Below are 21,216 nucleotides of genomic sequence, written 5' to 3'. Positions count from 1 at the left end.
TGCTTTGCCAAAGTGGTTTGAGTCATATTTGCCAAATAGGGACAATTTTGTAAGAATGGGACCTTTAATAAAACTTTCATACTTTAAGTCCTAGCTTTTGGTCTAGATTTTCCTGTTTGATTCAAACCACAATCGCAGGTGTGAAATGACTGTGGTCGGACTCAACAACTGGTCCTTATTGTGATCAGAAAGAGGAGGCTGGACTAGATCATCTACAGAGTTAGTTATTGGATGGCATAGACTTTCAAACAGTTACAAGAAGTTACGCTAGGCTGTTAGCACCAATGTGAAGAAAGACAAAAGAGTAAATAACAGTTACTAAATGTTTATAAGGACTTCAGAATAACATTGAACTGGTATTTGAGTACTCTAGAAAAGTTCTTTTTTTTTCACAAAAATAAATCATACCAGATTGGATTGACTCGACTCGACATGAGCTAAATTGAAGTGAAAGTCCTGCTGACAGACAAAGCAGATGCAGTGATGTGGGCTTCTTTTCTCAGGTCTGTTATGATCATCAGTGTGTCAAATAAGGAGCGACAGTGGCAGCAGTGAAGGCCCTGCTGAGTGTTGGACCAGCGGACACATTCATCATCATCATCCATCATTGTACCACATAAGACAAGGCTGAAACTTTGAGGATCATTATTGTGAAAAAAATATAGTGGAGTAAATGTAGACCTTTCATGCAGTGTCTTGTGTTGAATTTATTGGAAAAATTGTGTAGTTTCAGAATATAACATCCAAAAATGTGTATGACTTGTCCTTGTGTGACTTTTTACATGATGTTTGCTGAAAAGTGGACAAAAATGACCCTTTTTCAGTGACTAATAATTGGTAAACCCATATTAATGCTGTTGCTTGTTGCAAATGTTCATTGAACTTGCTTCGTTTGGACCTTCGAAGCAGAGCTGATGGTCTGGCTTTCTGAATGAGGATCAGCTTCAGTGATTTCAGTTCAAAGTCAATGTCGTCAGATCAGACAGTTCCTCTGAAGACGTCCTGAAACTATCCTGTTTGGATTTTTGGGCTTCTAGGTCAGGATTGTACTTTTAATTCTGTATGTAGAGCTGATATGATCATACATCTGTATGTATTATACACCATTCTCTTTCTTTTCTGTTGTGAATTAAGCATTACCCAGCAATTAAGTCTATTCAAATATTTAATCAGTCAAATCATTACTTTTACTAACCCTACCCCCATTAGGTTTTAGTTTGGGAAAAAAATACATATCATTGTAAAAAAACAAAAAACAAAACTTGCTTTCACTCAATTTTCAATATCTAGCCTCCAAAATGTAATCAATTCTGCCCACCTACATGGGCTACAATTAGTTTAGATTATTTAGGTCCATTTACTTTCCTAAAGTCAGATCCGGTTTTTTTAACAACCACATTTTCATATTGGTTTTTGAAACTGCCACCAGTTTGTTCTATTTGGACTTGTTCTGTTAATGATGAAGAAAATGTAAGCAGCCAGAGTCACTGTAGGAAGGCTTCTATAGATCAGTTTAGAGTTCAACTGATGAAACAACTCTTACACATGTTATGGAGGAAGGCCTACTGGATATATACATTTTTAAATTTCAGACTGACTGAATAGGGCTCAGATGCCCAGACCAAAGCCATCCAGAGGTGGAGGAAGGAAGGAAGGAAGGAAGGAGGGAAGGAAGGAAGGAAGGAGGGAAGGAAGGCCTCCTGGAGGATTCACAGCTCACACATGAACAGAACAAAGCCTGTTAGGTTGGATTTATGACACAAATTAAATGGTTCAGTCCAGTCGTGCATCGGCCAAATTTCATATTTTTTTGTTTCAACCTTGTGTCAGTAAAGGCTCAGTGATTTGAAAACCACAAAAGATTTTGAGAAAATTTGACCCTAAACTGATACATTTTCAGTCCAGAACCAAGAACTGGAATGTTTGCCCTTGATGTCACTAAATTGACCCTCAGACCTTGAACCTTGTCGTATATACAGTCAGGTGTTATCAGGGCCTGGAGTTCATGCCTGGCACTTCTCCACTGACACTGAGCTGCTGTGATGTTTTAAAAGAACATAGGATGGAGGTGCATAAGAAGAAAAAAACCCAACACTGACCGGGGACTTGTCATGACAGCCTGGATCAATGGACACGTTGCTACCACGGCGCGACTCGTAGCCCAGGAGGGGGTCTCCTCCGACAGGTAGCTTTGGTATGGGCATGGGGGTGGCCGCCGTGTGGGTAATGAGAGGAGGGGTCAGGCTGGTCTTCAGGTCCACGTGACCATTTACAGGAACTACTGAGGAAAAGAAGAGGAAGGACGGCGGGTTAGTTTGCAAACGAAGGGAAGAGGATTAACGACGAGCAGGTCCGACGGTAAGAACAAGGAGAAAACAGAGACGAGGAGATAAAAGAGAGCAGACAGAAGAGAAACAAAGCCAAACACGAGATGAAACAAGCGTCACAGAGGAAAATGAAAGCACAAAATCCAATAATAAGAGCAGGATGAGCAGGAAGAGGTGGTGCACAGGGAGGAGCGCCACCAGGGTTAATAACACCTCAATTACACAGCAGACTGAAAGTGGATGCATCACACTGTTATTGAGCAACATGAATATTTCAGTAGAGCATTAATCTTATGGGATGTGTGGGAGAGGATATTATGTTTGGCAGGAACACAAATACATGACATGAGGAGGGAATGCAACTTTAATAACGCTAATTCCTCCGTCTTCCACCCTTTATCCACAACCCAGTAGATGTATATGAGGCGCTCCCAGCTATGTAAGCACTTTTAAAGCCAACATGTGAAGGGGCTGAAGGGGGGATGATACAGTCCGTCTGGGGGAGGGACTCCATACTGCAGCGTTACCAACGGGCCTGTCACTCATCTGCAGCAGGAATTACAGGGGATGGACCTGGTGTATGAGGAATGATGACGCATGAGGCTGTTCTACTGGATGTGAGACACGTGTCCTGCCCAGTGTTTGCACAAAGGACGACCTCTGACGGAGGATGGACAACAGGTGTGTGTGTGTGTGTGTGGGGGGGGGGGATAACTCTGCTTCTGTTGTGACACAAACGTTTACATTTACATACATTTTCAAAAAAGCACTAAACTGTATCTGATCTGCAGGGATGTAACAAGGATTATGGTTATGGTGGGCGCCAGCATCTGACGGTTCAAACACAGATCACATGACTGTTTATGAGCAGAGCGCAAAGGCCGCCATACACTGTGCCATTATTTCGATGGTTGCACGCAACTCCATCTCAAACTGTGCGAATTTATGGTAAAGTCAGGCTCATGATTCCTGTTCTCACACTGTAGGACCATACACCAGAGGATACACCACACTGTAGGACCATACACCAGAGGATACACCACGCGGTAGGACCATACACCAGAGGATACACCACACTGTAGGACCATACACCAGAGGATACACCACGCTGTAGGACCATACACCAGAGGATACACCACACGTTCCAGTGTTGGATCCGGAAATACAACATTCAAATACCAAGGAATCTGGAAGTGCGTAGACGATTGTGTATTGGCGTGAGTCACCAAACGGTAGTGCTAAACAAAAACCAACGAGCTGCTTTGGTAACATGTGCCATTATCTGTGAGGAATGAAAACAGAAGAAAAGACGACCAGGTGTTTGGTGCAGGACTTGTTTGTCCAGACGTGGACAGTATGGGCTGTCAGTCCTACAGCAGAGGGAACGAGAGGGAAGATGCTAAAGATAAACTGCACTAGGACAATAGACAGCTACTGTTAGCTTAGCATTAGCTTACAGTAGCTGGCTGTTATTGTACTGGAGCATGCACAGTGTGTGAATCTGAGGCCCATGGGCTCGTGGCACTGCTTTGACAGTGCCATACCCTCACCAGGAGCGAGCAGGATTTCAAACAGCAGCACATTCAGCTCAATTTAATCTGCAGTGGGCCGAACCAGTCAAATAATAGCATGATAGCCAATAAATCACGACAACTCCAAATTGTTTTACTGCAAAAAAAATTACATTGAATCTTGCCAATATTTACATTTACAAACTATCCAAACAAAAAGATGTGAATAACCTGAAAAAATGACATTTGTTAAGAAATACAATCTTACCAATATTTTGCCTCGACTTCTCATGCATACATTTGCATTACAGATCAGATCTACGAAGGCACAAAACATTTCGGAACAGACAGAATATTGTTAAAATTGCACTGAATTTTCTTCAGACATTTCAGGTTGTTCATATTTGTTCAGGTTATTCACATTTTATTGTTAAAGGATAGTTTGTAAATGTAAACATTTTCATAATTTAATGTTTTTTGCACTAAATCAAAGATAAAATTGGGTGTTGTCATTATTTATAGGTTATTATGATAGTATTTTTGAGTTTGATGCCCTAACTTGCACTTTGCAAATTCATCCCAGGGCCGGATTGGAACTTTTGGCGGGCCGGTTTAGGCCCCCGGGACGCATGTTTGACACCTGTGGCTTAGAAGCAAAACTATTAGAATACATGGAACAAATGAAGCGGCTTAAAGAACAGTCAACCCATTGACCTGAGTTTGAGCATCGATGATAAGATGGAGTTTTGGAAGAATCTGATTTTCTGTTTGTGCATGTAAATATTGTGATCTTCATATCATAATTACTTAAGTTATCCACTATATGGACAAAAGTATGTGGACACGTTGAATTGAGGTGTTTATTTTTTAACATGGGTCTTGGATACAAAACAATAATGACATAATATCTATAATACAAAATCCACGTGGCCTCTGCGTGCATGCACGTGTGTGTGTGTGTGTGTGTGTGTGTGTGTGTGTGTGTGTGTGTGTATGTGGGATTCACACAAATCTGGAAAAAGCTGACTGCTGCAGCTTGGCATACTTTTGTATTTTTGATCAAGGAAGACAGTAGCAAAAATGGCAAGTTGACAGGACAAGTATTTTGAGAAATATTAGTCATTTTGGAATACAGTAGCCTCACAGTAACGTTGCTATACCCAGAATGTTTGGCGGTGACTGCTGGACAAATGCGGTACAGCATGCACAAATGCACAACAGCCGGAAAACGAGCACATCTAGAACCTATGGATCCACACAGGTCAACATGCTAGTGGTTTTACACTGGGATAAACATCACTGCATTGGTCAGTTTGGTTTAATTTTTTATCTTTGTTTCCAAAGGGCCTCAGACATGGTTTTGACTCCAGTTCTCTCAACATTCATTTATTTTCTTTTTTTTTTTTTATCCATATATGATTTTAAATGATCTATCTCTAAATTTCTAAAATATTTTTCATGTTCTAACTGTAAATAATAATTTTCTACCACAACTAAACCGTCTACTTTCTTCACATCTCACTGAGGAAGAAAAATCCCCTATTAAACTTTAAGGAAATAATCATGTTTCTAAACTATATGGACATAAATATTGGGACACATCATGTCTACAGCTGTCAGATGTCCTGTTTGTGAGGATTTGACAGAAAGATCAATATTATCTAGCACACTGACCCATGGGTTTTTCCCACTGCCATTTTCAGTTGAATAATCTCTCAGCTGGCATGTCTGTTTCTGTACATGGAATTTGATACCATGGCAACATGGCCCTATTGTTTAAAGGTTGCTAGGTAACCCACTTCAAAGATTATTCTGCGATTCTGGGCATAGCAACATGATTGTTAGGCTATTGTATTTCAAAATTACTAAGATCTCCCAAAATATTGGTCCTATCAGCTTGCCCTTTTTGCTAGTCTGTTCCTTGACCAATAATACACCGTTAATACTGATTCTAATACTGACCAGAAGTCTTCTATTAGTTTATCAGACACCTATGATAGCTCTTCAGTTTTCATTCTCTTTCTAACAACATCCTAGATGGGAATGTTTCCTCTCAGTCAGTTTCTCAGTTCTGCTTGTTTTTAAGCTACACTCTATATCCAACAGTATTCCCTCTCCTGCTTTGACTCTCATATGAATGTCAGGTCCATCCCATTCCTAGTCTATGGGTTCAGTCTGACGTGGCTCCACCCTTTGCAGCTCTAACAGCTTCAACTCTTCTGGGAAGGCTGTCCACAAGGTTTAGGAGTGTGTTCATGGGAATTTTGGACCGTTCTTCCAGAAGCGCATTTGTGAGGTCCCACACTGATGTTGGACAGAAGGCCTGGCTCTCAGTCTGCGCTCTAATTCATCCAAAGGTGTTCTATGGGGTTGAGGTCAGGACTGTGTGCAGGCCAGTCCAGTTCATCCACACCAGACTCTGTCCTCCATGTCCAAATGGACCTTGCTTTGTGCACTGGTGCACAGTCATGTTGGAAGAGGAAGGGGCCGGCTCCACACTGTTCCCACAAAGTCGGGAGCGTGGAATTGTCCCAAATGTCTTGTTCTGCTGAAGCATTCCCAGTTCCTTTCACTGGAACTAAGGAGCCCAGCCCAGCTCCTGAAAAACAACCCCACACCATAACCCCCCCTCCACCAAACTTTACACTCGGCACAATGCGCTCCCACAAGTATCGTTCTCCTGGAGACCGCCAAACTCAGACCCGTCCATCAGATCGCCTGATGGAGAAGTGTGATTGGTCAGTCCAGAGAAGGCTCCTCCCCTGCTCTACAGTCCAGTGGCGGCGTGCTTTACACCACTGCATCCACCGCTGTGCATTGCACTTGCTGATGTATGGCTCGGATGCGGCCGCTCGGCCACGGAAACCCATTCCATGAAGCTCTGTGTGCACTGTTCTGGAGCTAATCTGAAGGACACATGAAGTTTGGAGGTCTGTACCATTGACTCTGCAGACAGTCGTCCACCTCTTCACACTCTGCGCCTCAGCATCCGCTGACCCCGCTCCGTCAGTTTCTGTGGCCTACCACTGCGTGGCTGAGTCGCCGTCGTTCCCAAACACTTCCACTTTCTTCTAATCCAGCTGACAGCTGACTGTGGAATATTTAGGAGCCAGGAAAGTTCACCACTGGATTTGTGTCACAGGTGGCATCCTATCACAGTTCCACGCTGGAATTCACTGAGCTCCTGAGAGAGACCCATTCTGTCCCAAATGTTTGTAAAAGCAGTCTGCATGCCTAGGGCTGGATTTAATACACCTGTGGACATGGAAGGGACTGGAACAGCTGAGTCTGAGGATTGGGATGGGGGAGACAAGACTTCTGGCAATACAGTGTACTTTGTCTCTACCAACACCACACGGTGCAGCAGAACCCAACTCCCTAAAACTTCCCAGGACAACTCCAAGGTCTTCCGTTCTGTCTGTTTGTATCTACTTTCTTTCTTCTGCTTAGCGACAGCATCATACATCATATTAACCAATCCCATTTCAGCTTAGTACAGGCTAATATAAGTTAGACGGACTTCCTGGACAGGTCAGAACTGACTTCTGAGAGAGGGCGGAGCTTCGTCAGTTTCTTACTTGTGCACAATAAAGGAAAGCCTGGTTGACAACCAATTCATTTTCCATGAATTTCTTTGTTGTTTACGCCTCCACAACAGCATAAGTATGTCAAGCTGCAGCAGCCAGCTCTTTCCAGATTTTGTGTGAATCCCCAGACACATAAACGCACCCAGAGGCCACTTGGCTTTTATAATATTCATAATCAATATGATATTTATCCCAATATAAAACTATATTATGACATCTGTCATTATTGTTTTGTATCCCAGACCCCTGTTAGAAAAGAAACACCTGAATTCAATGTGTCCACATACTTTTGTCCATCTGTGTATGTTTTAGGTAATTATGATATGAGAATGACAATATTCTCGTATAATTTCTAGATACTCAGTAAAGCCTACCGCTGGTTTCTTAGAACATGGAAAACGGCTTATCTGGAGTCCTCTAACAGAAGTGGTTCCATGTAGACAGTGTTTAATAAATGCATTAGAACACCTTCCACTGTTTATGTCAGACACCATCCATCATCAAACACTGCTTTAATGTTGACTCGGTCATTTTCACTGATTAGACCATTTGGAGAATGAGGAATTTCACACTGAATTTACTGTTTTCTTCACAAATGTGAGGTGGTTCACAGAGACAAATTAATCAAGTATAACATTCAATCATTAAAACTTATTTTTCTGTTCAGCAATGCAAATAAATAACTACAATTTAGAATTTTCAAGCAATAATATTGTGCTTTAATATTTTTTTTCTTTTTTTTTTTGTAAAGTAGTAAATAATACAGAAACATAAAAACAAAAATATTCCTTTGTTAATTAATCTGTTCATTTAGGGCAGCCGTGGCATAAACTGTGGCATTTGGTGGTGGTATAATGCATTTGCAAAGCACTGTACATTTCATGTTTACAATGTGCACAGATGATATAACATAATGGTAGGAATTTGACTCTTTACTTCTGAAGTGACGAGAAAACAAGAGCTTTTGTCTTTACATGCTGAAATAATTCCCAACGACCTGAACAACCAACGTTTAACTCTAACATGGTAACTTTAAAGGATAAGAAGCTGTTAAAAGTCCAGTGTGTGGGATTTATAGGATTTAAGAGGATCTGATCATAGACCTAGAGTTGACATCCCATAAATGACAAAGTCCAAAATGTTCCCTTTAACACAGCACTTCCATGTTCTGTGCCAGTTCTGTCAAACTCCTGTTAGTTCAGTTCCACATTCAGCCCAGTTTGATCTGCAGTGGGCCGGACCAGTCAAATAATACCAGTGAAAAAAGTAAAATTATATTATGATCAGGTTTACATCGACAAAGTTTCCTTAAAAATCTGAATAACATGAACAACTTGAATTGTCTTAAGAAAAACAAGTGTAATTTGACCAATATTCTGCCTCAGTTTATCAGTTTATCATTTACACATGTGCGTTACAATCACACTAAACATTTAATAACAGACAGAATATTGGTAAAACTGCATTTACTTTTATTAAGACATTTCCGTTTGTTCATATTTGTTCAGGTTATTCACATTTTTTGAAAAGTATAGTTTGGTAATGTAAATATTTTCATGTAATTTTACTTTTTTACACCTAAAAAAGAGAAAATCTGGGGTTGTCATTATTTATAGGTTATTGTGATCCTATTTGACTGGTTCTGACCCAGTTTAAATCTAATTGGACTGTATGTGTCTGCATGTGGAACCTGAATTAAAATGATTTTGACACCATTGATTGTTCATATCTTTGGTGTATTTTTTGCATTTCACATATTCATCCCGTGGGCCAGACTGGACCCTTTGGTGGGCCAGATTTGGCCCCCGGACCGCATGTTTGACAGCTGTGTTCTGTGCAGCCGCTGTAGTTAAGGGGGGATCCACATGGTTTTAGAAGCTCACTGCTAAACGTCTGTGAGGATCACATACTGAACCTTTCACAGTCCTTACAGAATGTATATGATGAGCAGTTGAGTTGAACAAAGTTTTACTTTTTAGGGTTACTGGTTCAGTTAATGCTTCCCTACATGAGGCTTAATTTACAGATAAAAGCAGACTTGTCTCTCATCAATCAAAAGCAAAATAATGGAAAAATTATGTCAAAACACTTTTAAGTAATCACATTAACTTCCAGTTTTGGCACCTATCAAATGTCAAACTACAAAACTCCCAGATTTGCTTGGGTTTTAGCTTTCTTCCCTTTTTTTCAGAACAGACCTTTTAATTTTCAAACCAAACGCGATGATCCCAGACCCAGCCACAGCAGATGTGTGTGTGTGAAGTCCATGAGGTCAGTCTACTCACCTGCAGAGGCTGATAAGTCCTTCTTGCTGCCGTTTACATCCTCCATACTTCTGGCAAAGGAATCAATCTCCGAACCTGATTTAGAAGCATCACCCTTGACACACAAACACACACACACACACACACAAACACACACAGTGTCAGATGTGAACACCAGTGTACACAGGTTTCTCTCAGAAGGCGAGACAGCAGGAGGCTGTTGGGTTGAAGCTGCCTCTAAACACAGATCTCTGTTCAGATGGTTTTGTTTTTTGCATCCATGTAAAGTATCATATCAGTCAAATGTTCAGATCTGACCTGGGATCAGTCATTAGAGGCAGCCTGTGGTTTGGAAGCAGATGGGGCGGGGGGGGGGGGGGGTGATGCCCCTGATTCCAGAGGTTTAACAAACACAGGGGTCCCTTCAGTTCCAGACGGTGTTGCCATGCAAGGACGGTGAGAACGTTCAGAGGTAAACCACAGCGGAACACCAGCAGGAACATGACAACGCCTGCATCTGCTCCGTTACAACACACACACCATGGACGCTCACTAGTCATTCTCACCTGGAGTGACCTGTTAACACCGACAAATGAGCTTCAGTGTGGTTACACAAGGTCCAACACACACACACACACACATACACACACACCTATACACATACACACACACACACACATACACACACACATACACACACACACACACATACACACACACACACATACACACACACATACACACACGCACACACCTACACACACACACACATACACACACACATACACACACACACACACACACACACACACATACACACACCTACACACACACACATACACACACACACACACACACCTACACACATACACACACCTACACACACACACACACACATACACACACCTACACACACACACACATACACACACACATACACACACACCTACACACATACACACACACATACACACACCTACACACACACACCTACACACACACACACACACACACAGGGCTCCTCTCTGTTTGTGTTCCAGGTAGTTGTGTGTAAATCGTTCTCCCCTGTTGACCTTCCTCTGACTTCTAAGCAGCTCATCCACTGACTGGAGGTTGAACTCAGCTCTACGTAGATGCCGACTGCACTGAGCGTCCACCAACCAGAGCCTGCAGAGTCCACTAATATGGAGCAGGGAAGCAGGTGGATGGCTCTGACTCCAGAGGTACCAGCAGAATAAACAGTCTGGACCAAACCTCATAAACTAATCACACATCTCCTTCTAAACAGGACATGACTTTTGGACTCTTCCCATGAGTGTAATAAACAAAAACAAAAGATGTGTAGATACACTGCATACTGCCCAGGCTTACTATGTTGGATCCAAACAGAGTGTACCCCCCCCCCCCCGTCCTCTAGTCCAGGGGTGTCCAACTCATTTTTGTTCAGGGCCCAGTTTGATCTAAAGCAGGCCAGACCCCTAAAATAATGACATAATAACCTGTTAATAATGGCAACTCCAAGTTTTTCTACTTGTTTTAGTACAAAATTATAAAAATGTTTACATTTTACAAAAAAGATGTAAACAACCTGAAAAAATAGAAATTTCATTAGAAAAATTAGTGCCATTTTAACAATATTATGCCTCAACTTATTCTTTACACATGTACATTACACACACTGTTACACACACATTTAATAACAGGCATAATATTGTTAAAATTGCGCATTTCACGTTTTTCATATTTGTTTTTATTTATGTATTAATTTGCATTTTATTGTGAAAGGACAGTTTGTGAAATGCAAATATTTTCATAGTGTAATGTTATTTTTTTCACACGATTTGAAAGAAACTGTGTAGTCGTCATTCTTTATAGGTTACTGTGTTATTATTTTACTTGAAATCCTCCTGGTCTGTCTGTGGAACCTGAACTAAAATGAGCTGAACCTTCACTGTTCATGTCTTCAGTGTCATTTTTGCTCTTCCATCCCATGGGCTGGACTGGACCCTCTGGCGGTCAGCCTTTGGTCTGTGGACCAGGTGTTTGACACCTGTGCTCTAGTCTGACTGGGTTTGTCTGGCTGCTCCACAGCACATCCATCCTCTGTCCAGCGCTCTCCTTCGCTTCCTGTCAATGCTCCGTCTACATCAAACACAGACTAAGACGGAGGTTTTTGGCAGAGCTGGTGCTTCTACACCCAGGCTGAAATAAAAGGACGGGGGTCCAAGAGCGGTGGGAGGTGAGACGTCTGATGCACACTCTGCTCTCACAGACGAGGAAAAACAACAAGACTCCATGCACAGTTAGATATTGGGTTTTCTGTTGTAAAGCTGCGGTAACAGCTGCTCAGTTCATTAACCAGTTAGTTATAGGAGCAAAGGTGGGGGGGGGGGGGGGGGGGGGGCAGAGCACTTGGAGAAGACGGGACACATTCTCCGGCAGCCATCATGGACACATCAATTTAAAACAATCCTGTTGTCTACTGTCCAATGATCCTTATGTTCTGTGCTGTTTAACGCTGCTTGTATGTAGGATGGAACCAGATGAACATTTCAGATCAGGGTTATTGTGTCCAAACGTACCACAGTTCTCATTATTATCGCAGTGTTGTTGAAACTGTGCTCCAAATGTTCAAAAAGTACTGATACACACACTGAAAGAATTTAACCAAGTTGGATTTTGAAAAAAAACAAACAAATACAATAATCGTCCCACTGTCCCTTCTGTGTCAGAAACATTCACATATTAACCCTTAGTGGTCTGAGTCTATTCTGTCTGTTTTTCAGTCCTTTTGATTTGGCCTTTATATACTATAGAAACAAATGTTTACTATACCCATGTTTGGATCTGTTTTTTCAGCACAACTTCATCTACATCATCTGTCTGTTATTTTTTCACTTTAACCTGCTACAAAAACACAAAAGGACAAAACACACAAAAAAATAAAATCCAATTTGAAAATGTATATAATTTGTTGCATAAATAACACACAGATGTTTAACGAACCTTTTCACAGACTTTCAAAGTGAATATTGGTTCCAAACATAAGGTATGGAAAATTTAAATTGTAATAAATTCAAACTATACTCAAATATTTGACATAAAAGCAGATCTGTACAGTGGTTTTTTTCCCCTAAAAGTGCGATAATCAAACACAGTTATCATGAGAATTAGAATTTAAACAGTAATACTAACCGTCTGTGATTTTACCGCCGTTTATCGTTATAGCGGTAATGGTTCCATCCATAGTTGTACGGTGATAAAACCTGTGCAGTTATAAATCCAGCGGTACCTGGACTTACCAGTTTCATTTGCTCCGTAACTAAATTTGCACATATATCAAATCAATTTTCCCAGTTGAAATAAACTGAAATTCCAGTAATTTGTTCCAGCCCTGTTGGTCCAAATATGTCTGTGTATCCAAAAAACTAACCAACTCAAATAAAATACATGTAAATTAAATCCTCATTATTAATGTTCCAAAGACACACGGAGCCTCAGCAGAGTCTGTGGAGCCCAGCACACTGTAAAAAAATCTGTAATTTAACAGAATTTTCACTGTTTATTTGACAGATTTGTCCTGTATTTTTCAGATACAGGAAAATATCAATGAAATGACAAAAACTGACTGTGATTTTACATGTCAAATGGAAAAGAACAGGAAAAAACTGGAACTGTGAAGAACCAGAAAATTTCCATTTTTTAAAAGTTTTTTTTTTTTTCACAGTGAAATACAGTACAAATACATTTGCAAATGTATCATAATTTCACAAATATTTCTTTTCTATTCATGAGATTAAACTGTTAATTTAAAGTTTAATACTGTAAAATAAATAATAAAACCAGATAAAATTACTGACAGTTAACAGTAACAGAAGTATTAGTTCTGTCAGTTGAACCAGACTTGTTTGTTCATTGACAAATATCTTGTGTAATTACAGGAGGTTTCACAACAAAAATGCTGAATAAATGTGTTTTTGTGAATGTATAACATGTATAAGCACTGATAAACTGTCCAAATACAGTTTTTATCAGTGGATTGGACAACTGAGTCTCACTGAAAATTATTTATATATATATTTATAGGGAATTGGATTGTTTTAATACATGTAAATATTCTTTATTAAACATTAAAAAGTCAAAAAATATGTAAAATCTCATGTAAAGTTAGGGCAAAAAACTGTATTTGAATTATGGAAAATTACCGTATTTTTATGAGATGGTTATTTTCCGTTATTTAACAGTATTTTTTTGGCACCCCAACTGCTGAAATAAATGTTTTGGGTTTTTTTTACATTTTTTTTTACAGTGTAGGCTGTATAAAATGGTGTTTAGAGGAGGAACCCATCGGTTCTCCTGCAGAAGCCGTGGTGAGCAGAGACAGAACATCCACCACCACAGTGCATACTGGTCTGGTTACTGGATACCACAGCTAGTGGCAGTGTATCTGAAGTTCACTCATAACCCAGATTTTAACTCACAACTCAAAGCAAAAAAACTGAGCAAGCGGTGGTTTGTAACTCAGAAAACTCATAAGTCAAGGTACTGGTGTATTACAAAAAAAAGCCTTTAAATTTTATAATTATAATGTGATAACACAATTTAGAATATCTAACTATTTTTCAAAAAGTGATTGCGAGACATTTTCTTTAACACAAAAACAAGCGCAAAATGAAACAGTCTCATAAATGTTATTGGTTAATTATGTACAGCCGCCAGCTTTTTTTTCAGGAGTCTTTCTGTTTTTATTCTATTTCTTTGGACACTCTAGTATGTGCTCTGCTGGATTTGTGATTAGAAGAGTTTCACATCTGCCATGTTTAACAAACTGGACTTTTCTGTTTATTGAATAAAACACTGAACTGTCACATGATTTCCATTCATACACATTTAATAGTGTTCACTGATGTGAAGGCACTTTAGTGCAGGAGTGTCCAACTCACTTTAGTTCAGGGGTCACATTCAGCCCAGTCTGACCTCAAGTGGACCGGAGCAGGAAAATACTGATATGATTTATACACATAATTACACGATCAAAGTGTTTACATCGACAAACTTTCCTTAAAAATGTGAACATGAACAACCTGAAATTACTTAATGAAAATAAGTGCAATTTTAACAACATTCTGCCTCAGCCTGTCGTTTACATATGTACATTCTAACTGACAGATCCCAGTGGATCTACAAACACAGGACCTGTAGTAAAACTGTACTTCTTTTAAGACATGTCATGTTGTTCATATCTGTTCAGGTTTTTCACATTTTTCACATTCACACCCAGAACTGCGACACACTGACCTCATTCCAAAGCCGACTCAGATCCTCCTTCATAAACAGACTGTCTGTTCCACCTCCTCCACCTTCTCTTGTGTGTTTTCTTTTGTCCATATTTGTCTCTGTATTTGTTCTTTCATCACCATTTAGTATTAACTCTGTATCTGTTTACCTGTTTCATGTATGTTTGTCCCTTGGCTGTTTATTGTAAAGTGTCTTTGAGTACTTAGAAAAGCGCTATCTAAAACTGATGTATTAGTTTTAGTATTTTTGGTAAAAGGATGGTTTGTAAATGTAAACACTTTCATGTAATTTTACTCATTTTCGCAGAAAAGCGGAGAAAAATGTGTGTTTGTCACCATTTATATAACATAATGACAGTATTTTCCTGGGTGGACTGGTCCACTTCAGACTGTTGGCTTGTATGTGGAACCTGAACCAAAAAGCTTTGGACACCTTTGACTGTTCATATCATCACTGTCGTTTTTTGCATTTCACAAATTCATCCCATAAACCGGGTCGGACCCAGGCCACATGTCTGACCCCCCTGCTTCTGGACTTGACTAGTGTTGGTGTTGTTCATTTAACACATGAAAGAAGAAACTGCTGAGACATCTGTGACGTTCTCTCCAAAGGCTCTGAGGGTAAATGCAGGGACGACGGGGTGGGGGTGGGTGGGGGTTATGTGGTTAAATGAGGGGAGGCGGGGCAGCGCTGCAGTGCTGTACATACCCCTGAGTCTACAGGAAGCTGAATTAGGCTCAGCTGGGCATGCAAGTCCTCCCGCTTGGACACTTCCTGGAAGTGGAAGCGACGGGTGCAGCCGGACAAGAGAGGAAGAAGGCGCACAGAGGAAAAGAATCACAAAGGTAAGAGGTGGAACCACAGAACAGCAGAGCAGGAGAACGTTCCACGACATCCAGCCTGTTGGAACAGTTGGACTGGACCAGGCACCAGGGCCGGTCCTGGAGAGAGCTGTGCAATCCACCTCATAGAACACATCTGGACATGACATAGAACACATCTGGACATGACATAGAACACATCTGGACATGACATAGAACATAGAACACATCTGGACATGACATAGAACACATCTGGACATGACATAGAACACATCTGGACATGACATAGAACATAGAACACATCTGGACATGACATAGAACACATCTGGACATGACATAGAACACATCTGGACATGACATAGAACATAGAACACATCTGGACATGACATAGAACATAGAACACATCTGGACATGACATAGAACACATCTGGACATGACATAGAACATAGAACACATCTGGACATGACATAGAACACATCTGGACATGACATAGAACATAGAACACATCTGGACATGACATAGAACACATCTGGACATGACATAGAACATAGAACACATCTGGACATGACACAGAACATAGAACACATCTGGACATGACATAGAACATAGAACACATCTGGACATGACATAGAACATAGAACACATCTGGACATGACATAGAACACATCTGGACATGACATAGAACACATCTGGACATGACATAGAACATAGAACACATCTGGACATGACATAGAACATAGAACACATCTGGACATGACATAGAACACATCTGGACATGACATAGAACATAGAACACATCTGGACATGACATAGAACACATCTGGACATGACATAGAACATAGAACACATCTGGACATGACATAGAACACATCTGGACATGACATAGAACATAGAACACATCTGGACATGACATAGAACATAGAACACATCTGGACATGACATAGAACACATCTGGACATGACATAGAACATAGAACACATCTGGACATGACATAGAACACATCTGGACATGACATAGAACACATCTGGACATGACATAGAACATAGAACACATCTGGACATGACATAGAACACATCTGGACATGACATAGAACACATCTGGACATGACATAGAACATAGAACACATCTGGACATGACATAGAACACATCTGGACATAACACATAGAACATAGAACACATCTGGACATGACATAGAACACATCTGGACATGACATAGAACACATCTGTATTAGGGATGGGAAGATTTTCCAATACGTATCAATACGCCGACACGTGCGTGCTTGATCCCAGTGCAGCGGAACAGAAGCTGAGAGTGGATGGAAAGTTTGGAATGATATCACAACGCATCAGTTATTGAATGTTTGTATTCCATCTGTTCAATAGAATATATACACTAACAGTCTAAGCTCCGCCCATGGACTGAGCATGTGCAGATGAATACTGTACTGAGCATGTGCAGATGAAAACTGTACTGAGCATGTGCAGATGAATACTGTACTGAGCATGTGCAGATGAATACTGTACTGAGCATGTGCAGATGAAAACTGTCCTGTGTGTATGTGAATGTGACAGACACAGAAGGAGGAGAACACGTGAGGATTATGAACGAGTACTTCTACTATATGTCCGTCATTAAATACTGCAGTACACACCACAGATACTCTAGTACAGACCGCAGATACTCTAGTACAGACCACAGATACTCTAGTACAGACCACAGATACTGCAGTACAGACCACAGATACTGCAGTACACACCACAGATACTCTAGTACAGACCACAGATACTGCAGTACAGACCACAGATACTGCAGTACACACCACAGATACTGCAGTACAGACCACAGATACTGCAGTACAGACCACAGATACTGCAGTACACACCACAGATACTCTAGTACAGACCACAGATACTGCAGTACACACCACAGATACTCTAGTACAGACCACAGATACTGCAGTACACACCACAGATACTCCAGTACACACCACAGATACTCTAGTACAGACCACAGATACTGCAGTACAGACCACAGATACTGCAGTACAGACCACAGATACTCTAGTACAGACCACAGATACTGCAGTACACACCACAGATACTCTAGTACAGACCACAGATACTGCAGTACAGACCACAGATATTGCAGTACAGACCACAGATACTGCAGTACAGACCACAGATACTGCAGTACACACCACAGATACTCTAGTACAGACCACAGATACTCTAGTACAGACCACAGATACTCTAGTACAGACCACAGATACTGCAGTACACACCACAGATACTCTAGTACAGACCACAGATACTGCAGTACACACCACAGATACTCTAGTACAGACCACAGATACTGCAGTACACACCACAGATACTGCAGTACACACCACAGATACTGCAGTACACACCACAGATACTCTAGTACAGACCACAGATACTGCAGTACACACCACAGATACTCTAGTACAGACCACAGATACTGCAGTACACACCACAGATACTCTAGTACAGACCACAGATACTTCCTTAACCAGTATCATACAGATCCAACAGTACATCCCATAATACCTTACACAGGTGTCTCTTACAGTGACAGAACCTGTTTCTGTTTCACCTTCATTATAAATGCATTTCATTACAAATGGATTCAGTGAGGGAACAAGAAGTTTAGTGTTAGAAACAAACAGAGAAACGACTTTGGAAACAAAGTCCAAACTTTTCCATCTGACTGGATGTGAGACACGTGTTCTGAAACTGAACTGAAGACACTTTGGAAAAGTCATGTTCTGATTTGATGAATAAATAATCAAACTCATGGAATTGCACTGCATTTTTTTTTACTGGAATGAATGTGTTCAGTCAGAATGTACTGAATTACTTTGTATCATCATATGATATGTCAGATGGTTTGGGTGTGAATCGTACCGCATCGCCATGCCACACACGGATCTGTAATATATCGGATCGGAGAGGCTGTATCGACATGCATATTGTACCAGCCTGAAAACTAAGATTCCCAACCCTAATCTGTACATAACACATAGAACACGTGTATATAACACATAGAACACGTGTATATAACACATAGAACACATGTACATAACACATAGAACACATGTACATAACACATAGAACACATGTACATAACACATAGAACACATGTACATAACACATAGAACACATCTGTACATAACACATAGAACACGTGTATATAACACATAGAACACATGTACATAACACATAGAACATATCTGTACATAACACATAGAACACGTGTATATAACACATAGAACACGTGTATATAACACATAGAACACGTGTATATAACACATAGAACACATGTACATAACACATAGAACATATCTGTACATAACACATAGAACACGTGTATATAACACATAGAACACGTGTATATAACACATAGAACACATGTACATAACACATAGAACACATGTACATAACACATAGAACACATGTACATAACACATAGAACACATGTACATAACACATAGAACACATCTGTACATAACACATAGAACATATCTGTACATAACACATAGAACACGTGTATATAACACATAGAACACGTGTATATAACACATAGAACACGTGTATATAACACATAGAACACATGTACATAACACATAGAACACATGTACATAACACATAGAACATATCTGTACATAACACATAGAACACGTGTATATAACACATAGAACATGTGTATATAACACATAGAACACATGTGTACATAACACATAGAACACGTGTATATAACACATAGAACACATGTACATAACACATAGAACACATCTGTACATAACACATAGAACACGTGTACATAACACATAGAACACGTGTATATAACACATAGAACACATGTACATAACACATAGAACACATGTGTACATAACACAGAACACGTGTACATAACACATAGAACACATGTACATAACACATAGAACACATCTGTACATAACACATAGAACACATATACATAACACATAGAACACATGTACATTACACATAGAACACATCTGTACATAACACATAGAACACATTTGTATATAACACATAGAACAGGTGTACATAACACATAGAACACATCTGTACATAACACATAGAACACATGTACATAACACATAGAACACATGTACATAACACATAGAACACATGTACATAACACATAGAACACGTGTACATTACACATAGAACACATGTACATAACACATAGAACACATCTGTATATAACACATAGAACACGTGTATATAACACATAGAACACGTGTATATAACACATAGAACACATGTACATAACACATAGAACACATGTGTACATAACACATAGAACACGTGTACATAACACATAGAACACATGTGTATATAACACATAGAACACATGTACATAACACATAGAACAGGTGTACATAACACATAGAACACATGTACATAACACATAGAACAGGTGTACATAACACATAGAACACATCTGTACATAACACATAGAACACATGTACATAACACATAGAACACATGTACATAACACATAGAACCCATCTGTATATAACACATAGAACACGTGTACATAACACATAGAACACGTGTACATAACACATAGAACACATGTACATAACACATAGAACACGTGTATATAACACATAGAACACGTGTACATAACACATAGAACAGGTGTACATAACACATAGAACACATGTACATAACATAGAACACATGTACATAACACATAGAACAGGTGTACATAACACATAGAACACGTGTACATTACACATAGAACACGTGTACATAACACATAGAACACGTGTATATAACACATAGAACACATCTGTACATAACACATAGAACAGGTGTACATAACACATAGAACACATGTTTACATAACACATAGAACACATGTACATAACACATAGAACACATGTACATAACACATAGAACAGGTGTACATAACACATAGAACACATGTTTACATAACACATAGAACACATGTACATAACACATAGAACCCATCTGTACATAACACATAGAACACATGTACATAACACATAGAACACATGTACATAACACATAGAACCCATCTGTACATAACACATAGAACACATGTACATAACACATAGAACCCATCTGTATATAACACATAGAACACATGTACATAACACATAGAACCCATCTGTATATAACACATAGAACACATCTACAGTCTAAACGACGGTCTGAAAAAACACTTTTCACAAATATTTTTCATCATTTGGGCATCAGTTGCAAAAAGTTAAAGGAAAGACCATTTAATGAACGTAATAGAAACCAAATGTTCTCCGACCATTAGAAGGCCGAGGCGAAGCCCCCAACTCCCTTTACACCAGGGGTCTCAAACTCCACCTACCTGGGGGCCA

The 21,216-nt window shown here is 39.9% G+C and overlaps 1 protein-coding gene across 1 annotated transcript in view; it reads right to left on the bottom strand.

Annotated features, from left to right (window-relative positions):
* The window catches only part of LOC115439494 (voltage-dependent T-type calcium channel subunit alpha-1G-like), a 107,867-nt gene that overhangs the window by 52,492 nt on the left and 34,159 nt on the right, over positions 1 to 21,216 (bottom strand). Inside the window, exons 6-8 of the mRNA XM_030163308.1 lie at positions 15,696 to 15,761; positions 9,711 to 9,804; positions 2,100 to 2,281 (exon numbers count right to left, since the gene is read on the bottom strand). Coding sequence (XP_030019168.1) covers positions 2,100 to 2,281; positions 9,711 to 9,804; positions 15,696 to 15,761 — 342 coding nt within the window. The remainder of the gene's footprint in view (positions 1 to 2,099; positions 2,282 to 9,710; positions 9,805 to 15,695; positions 15,762 to 21,216) is intronic.

Source organism: Sphaeramia orbicularis, chromosome 19 (genome assembly GCF_902148855.1).
Source record: "Sphaeramia orbicularis chromosome 19, fSphaOr1.1, whole genome shotgun sequence".
NCBI classification, from domain to species: domain Eukaryota; kingdom Metazoa; phylum Chordata; class Actinopteri; order Kurtiformes; family Apogonidae; genus Sphaeramia; species Sphaeramia orbicularis.
Note: the sequence above shows the minus strand (reverse complement) of the source record. Positions and strands in the feature narration are given on the sequence as shown.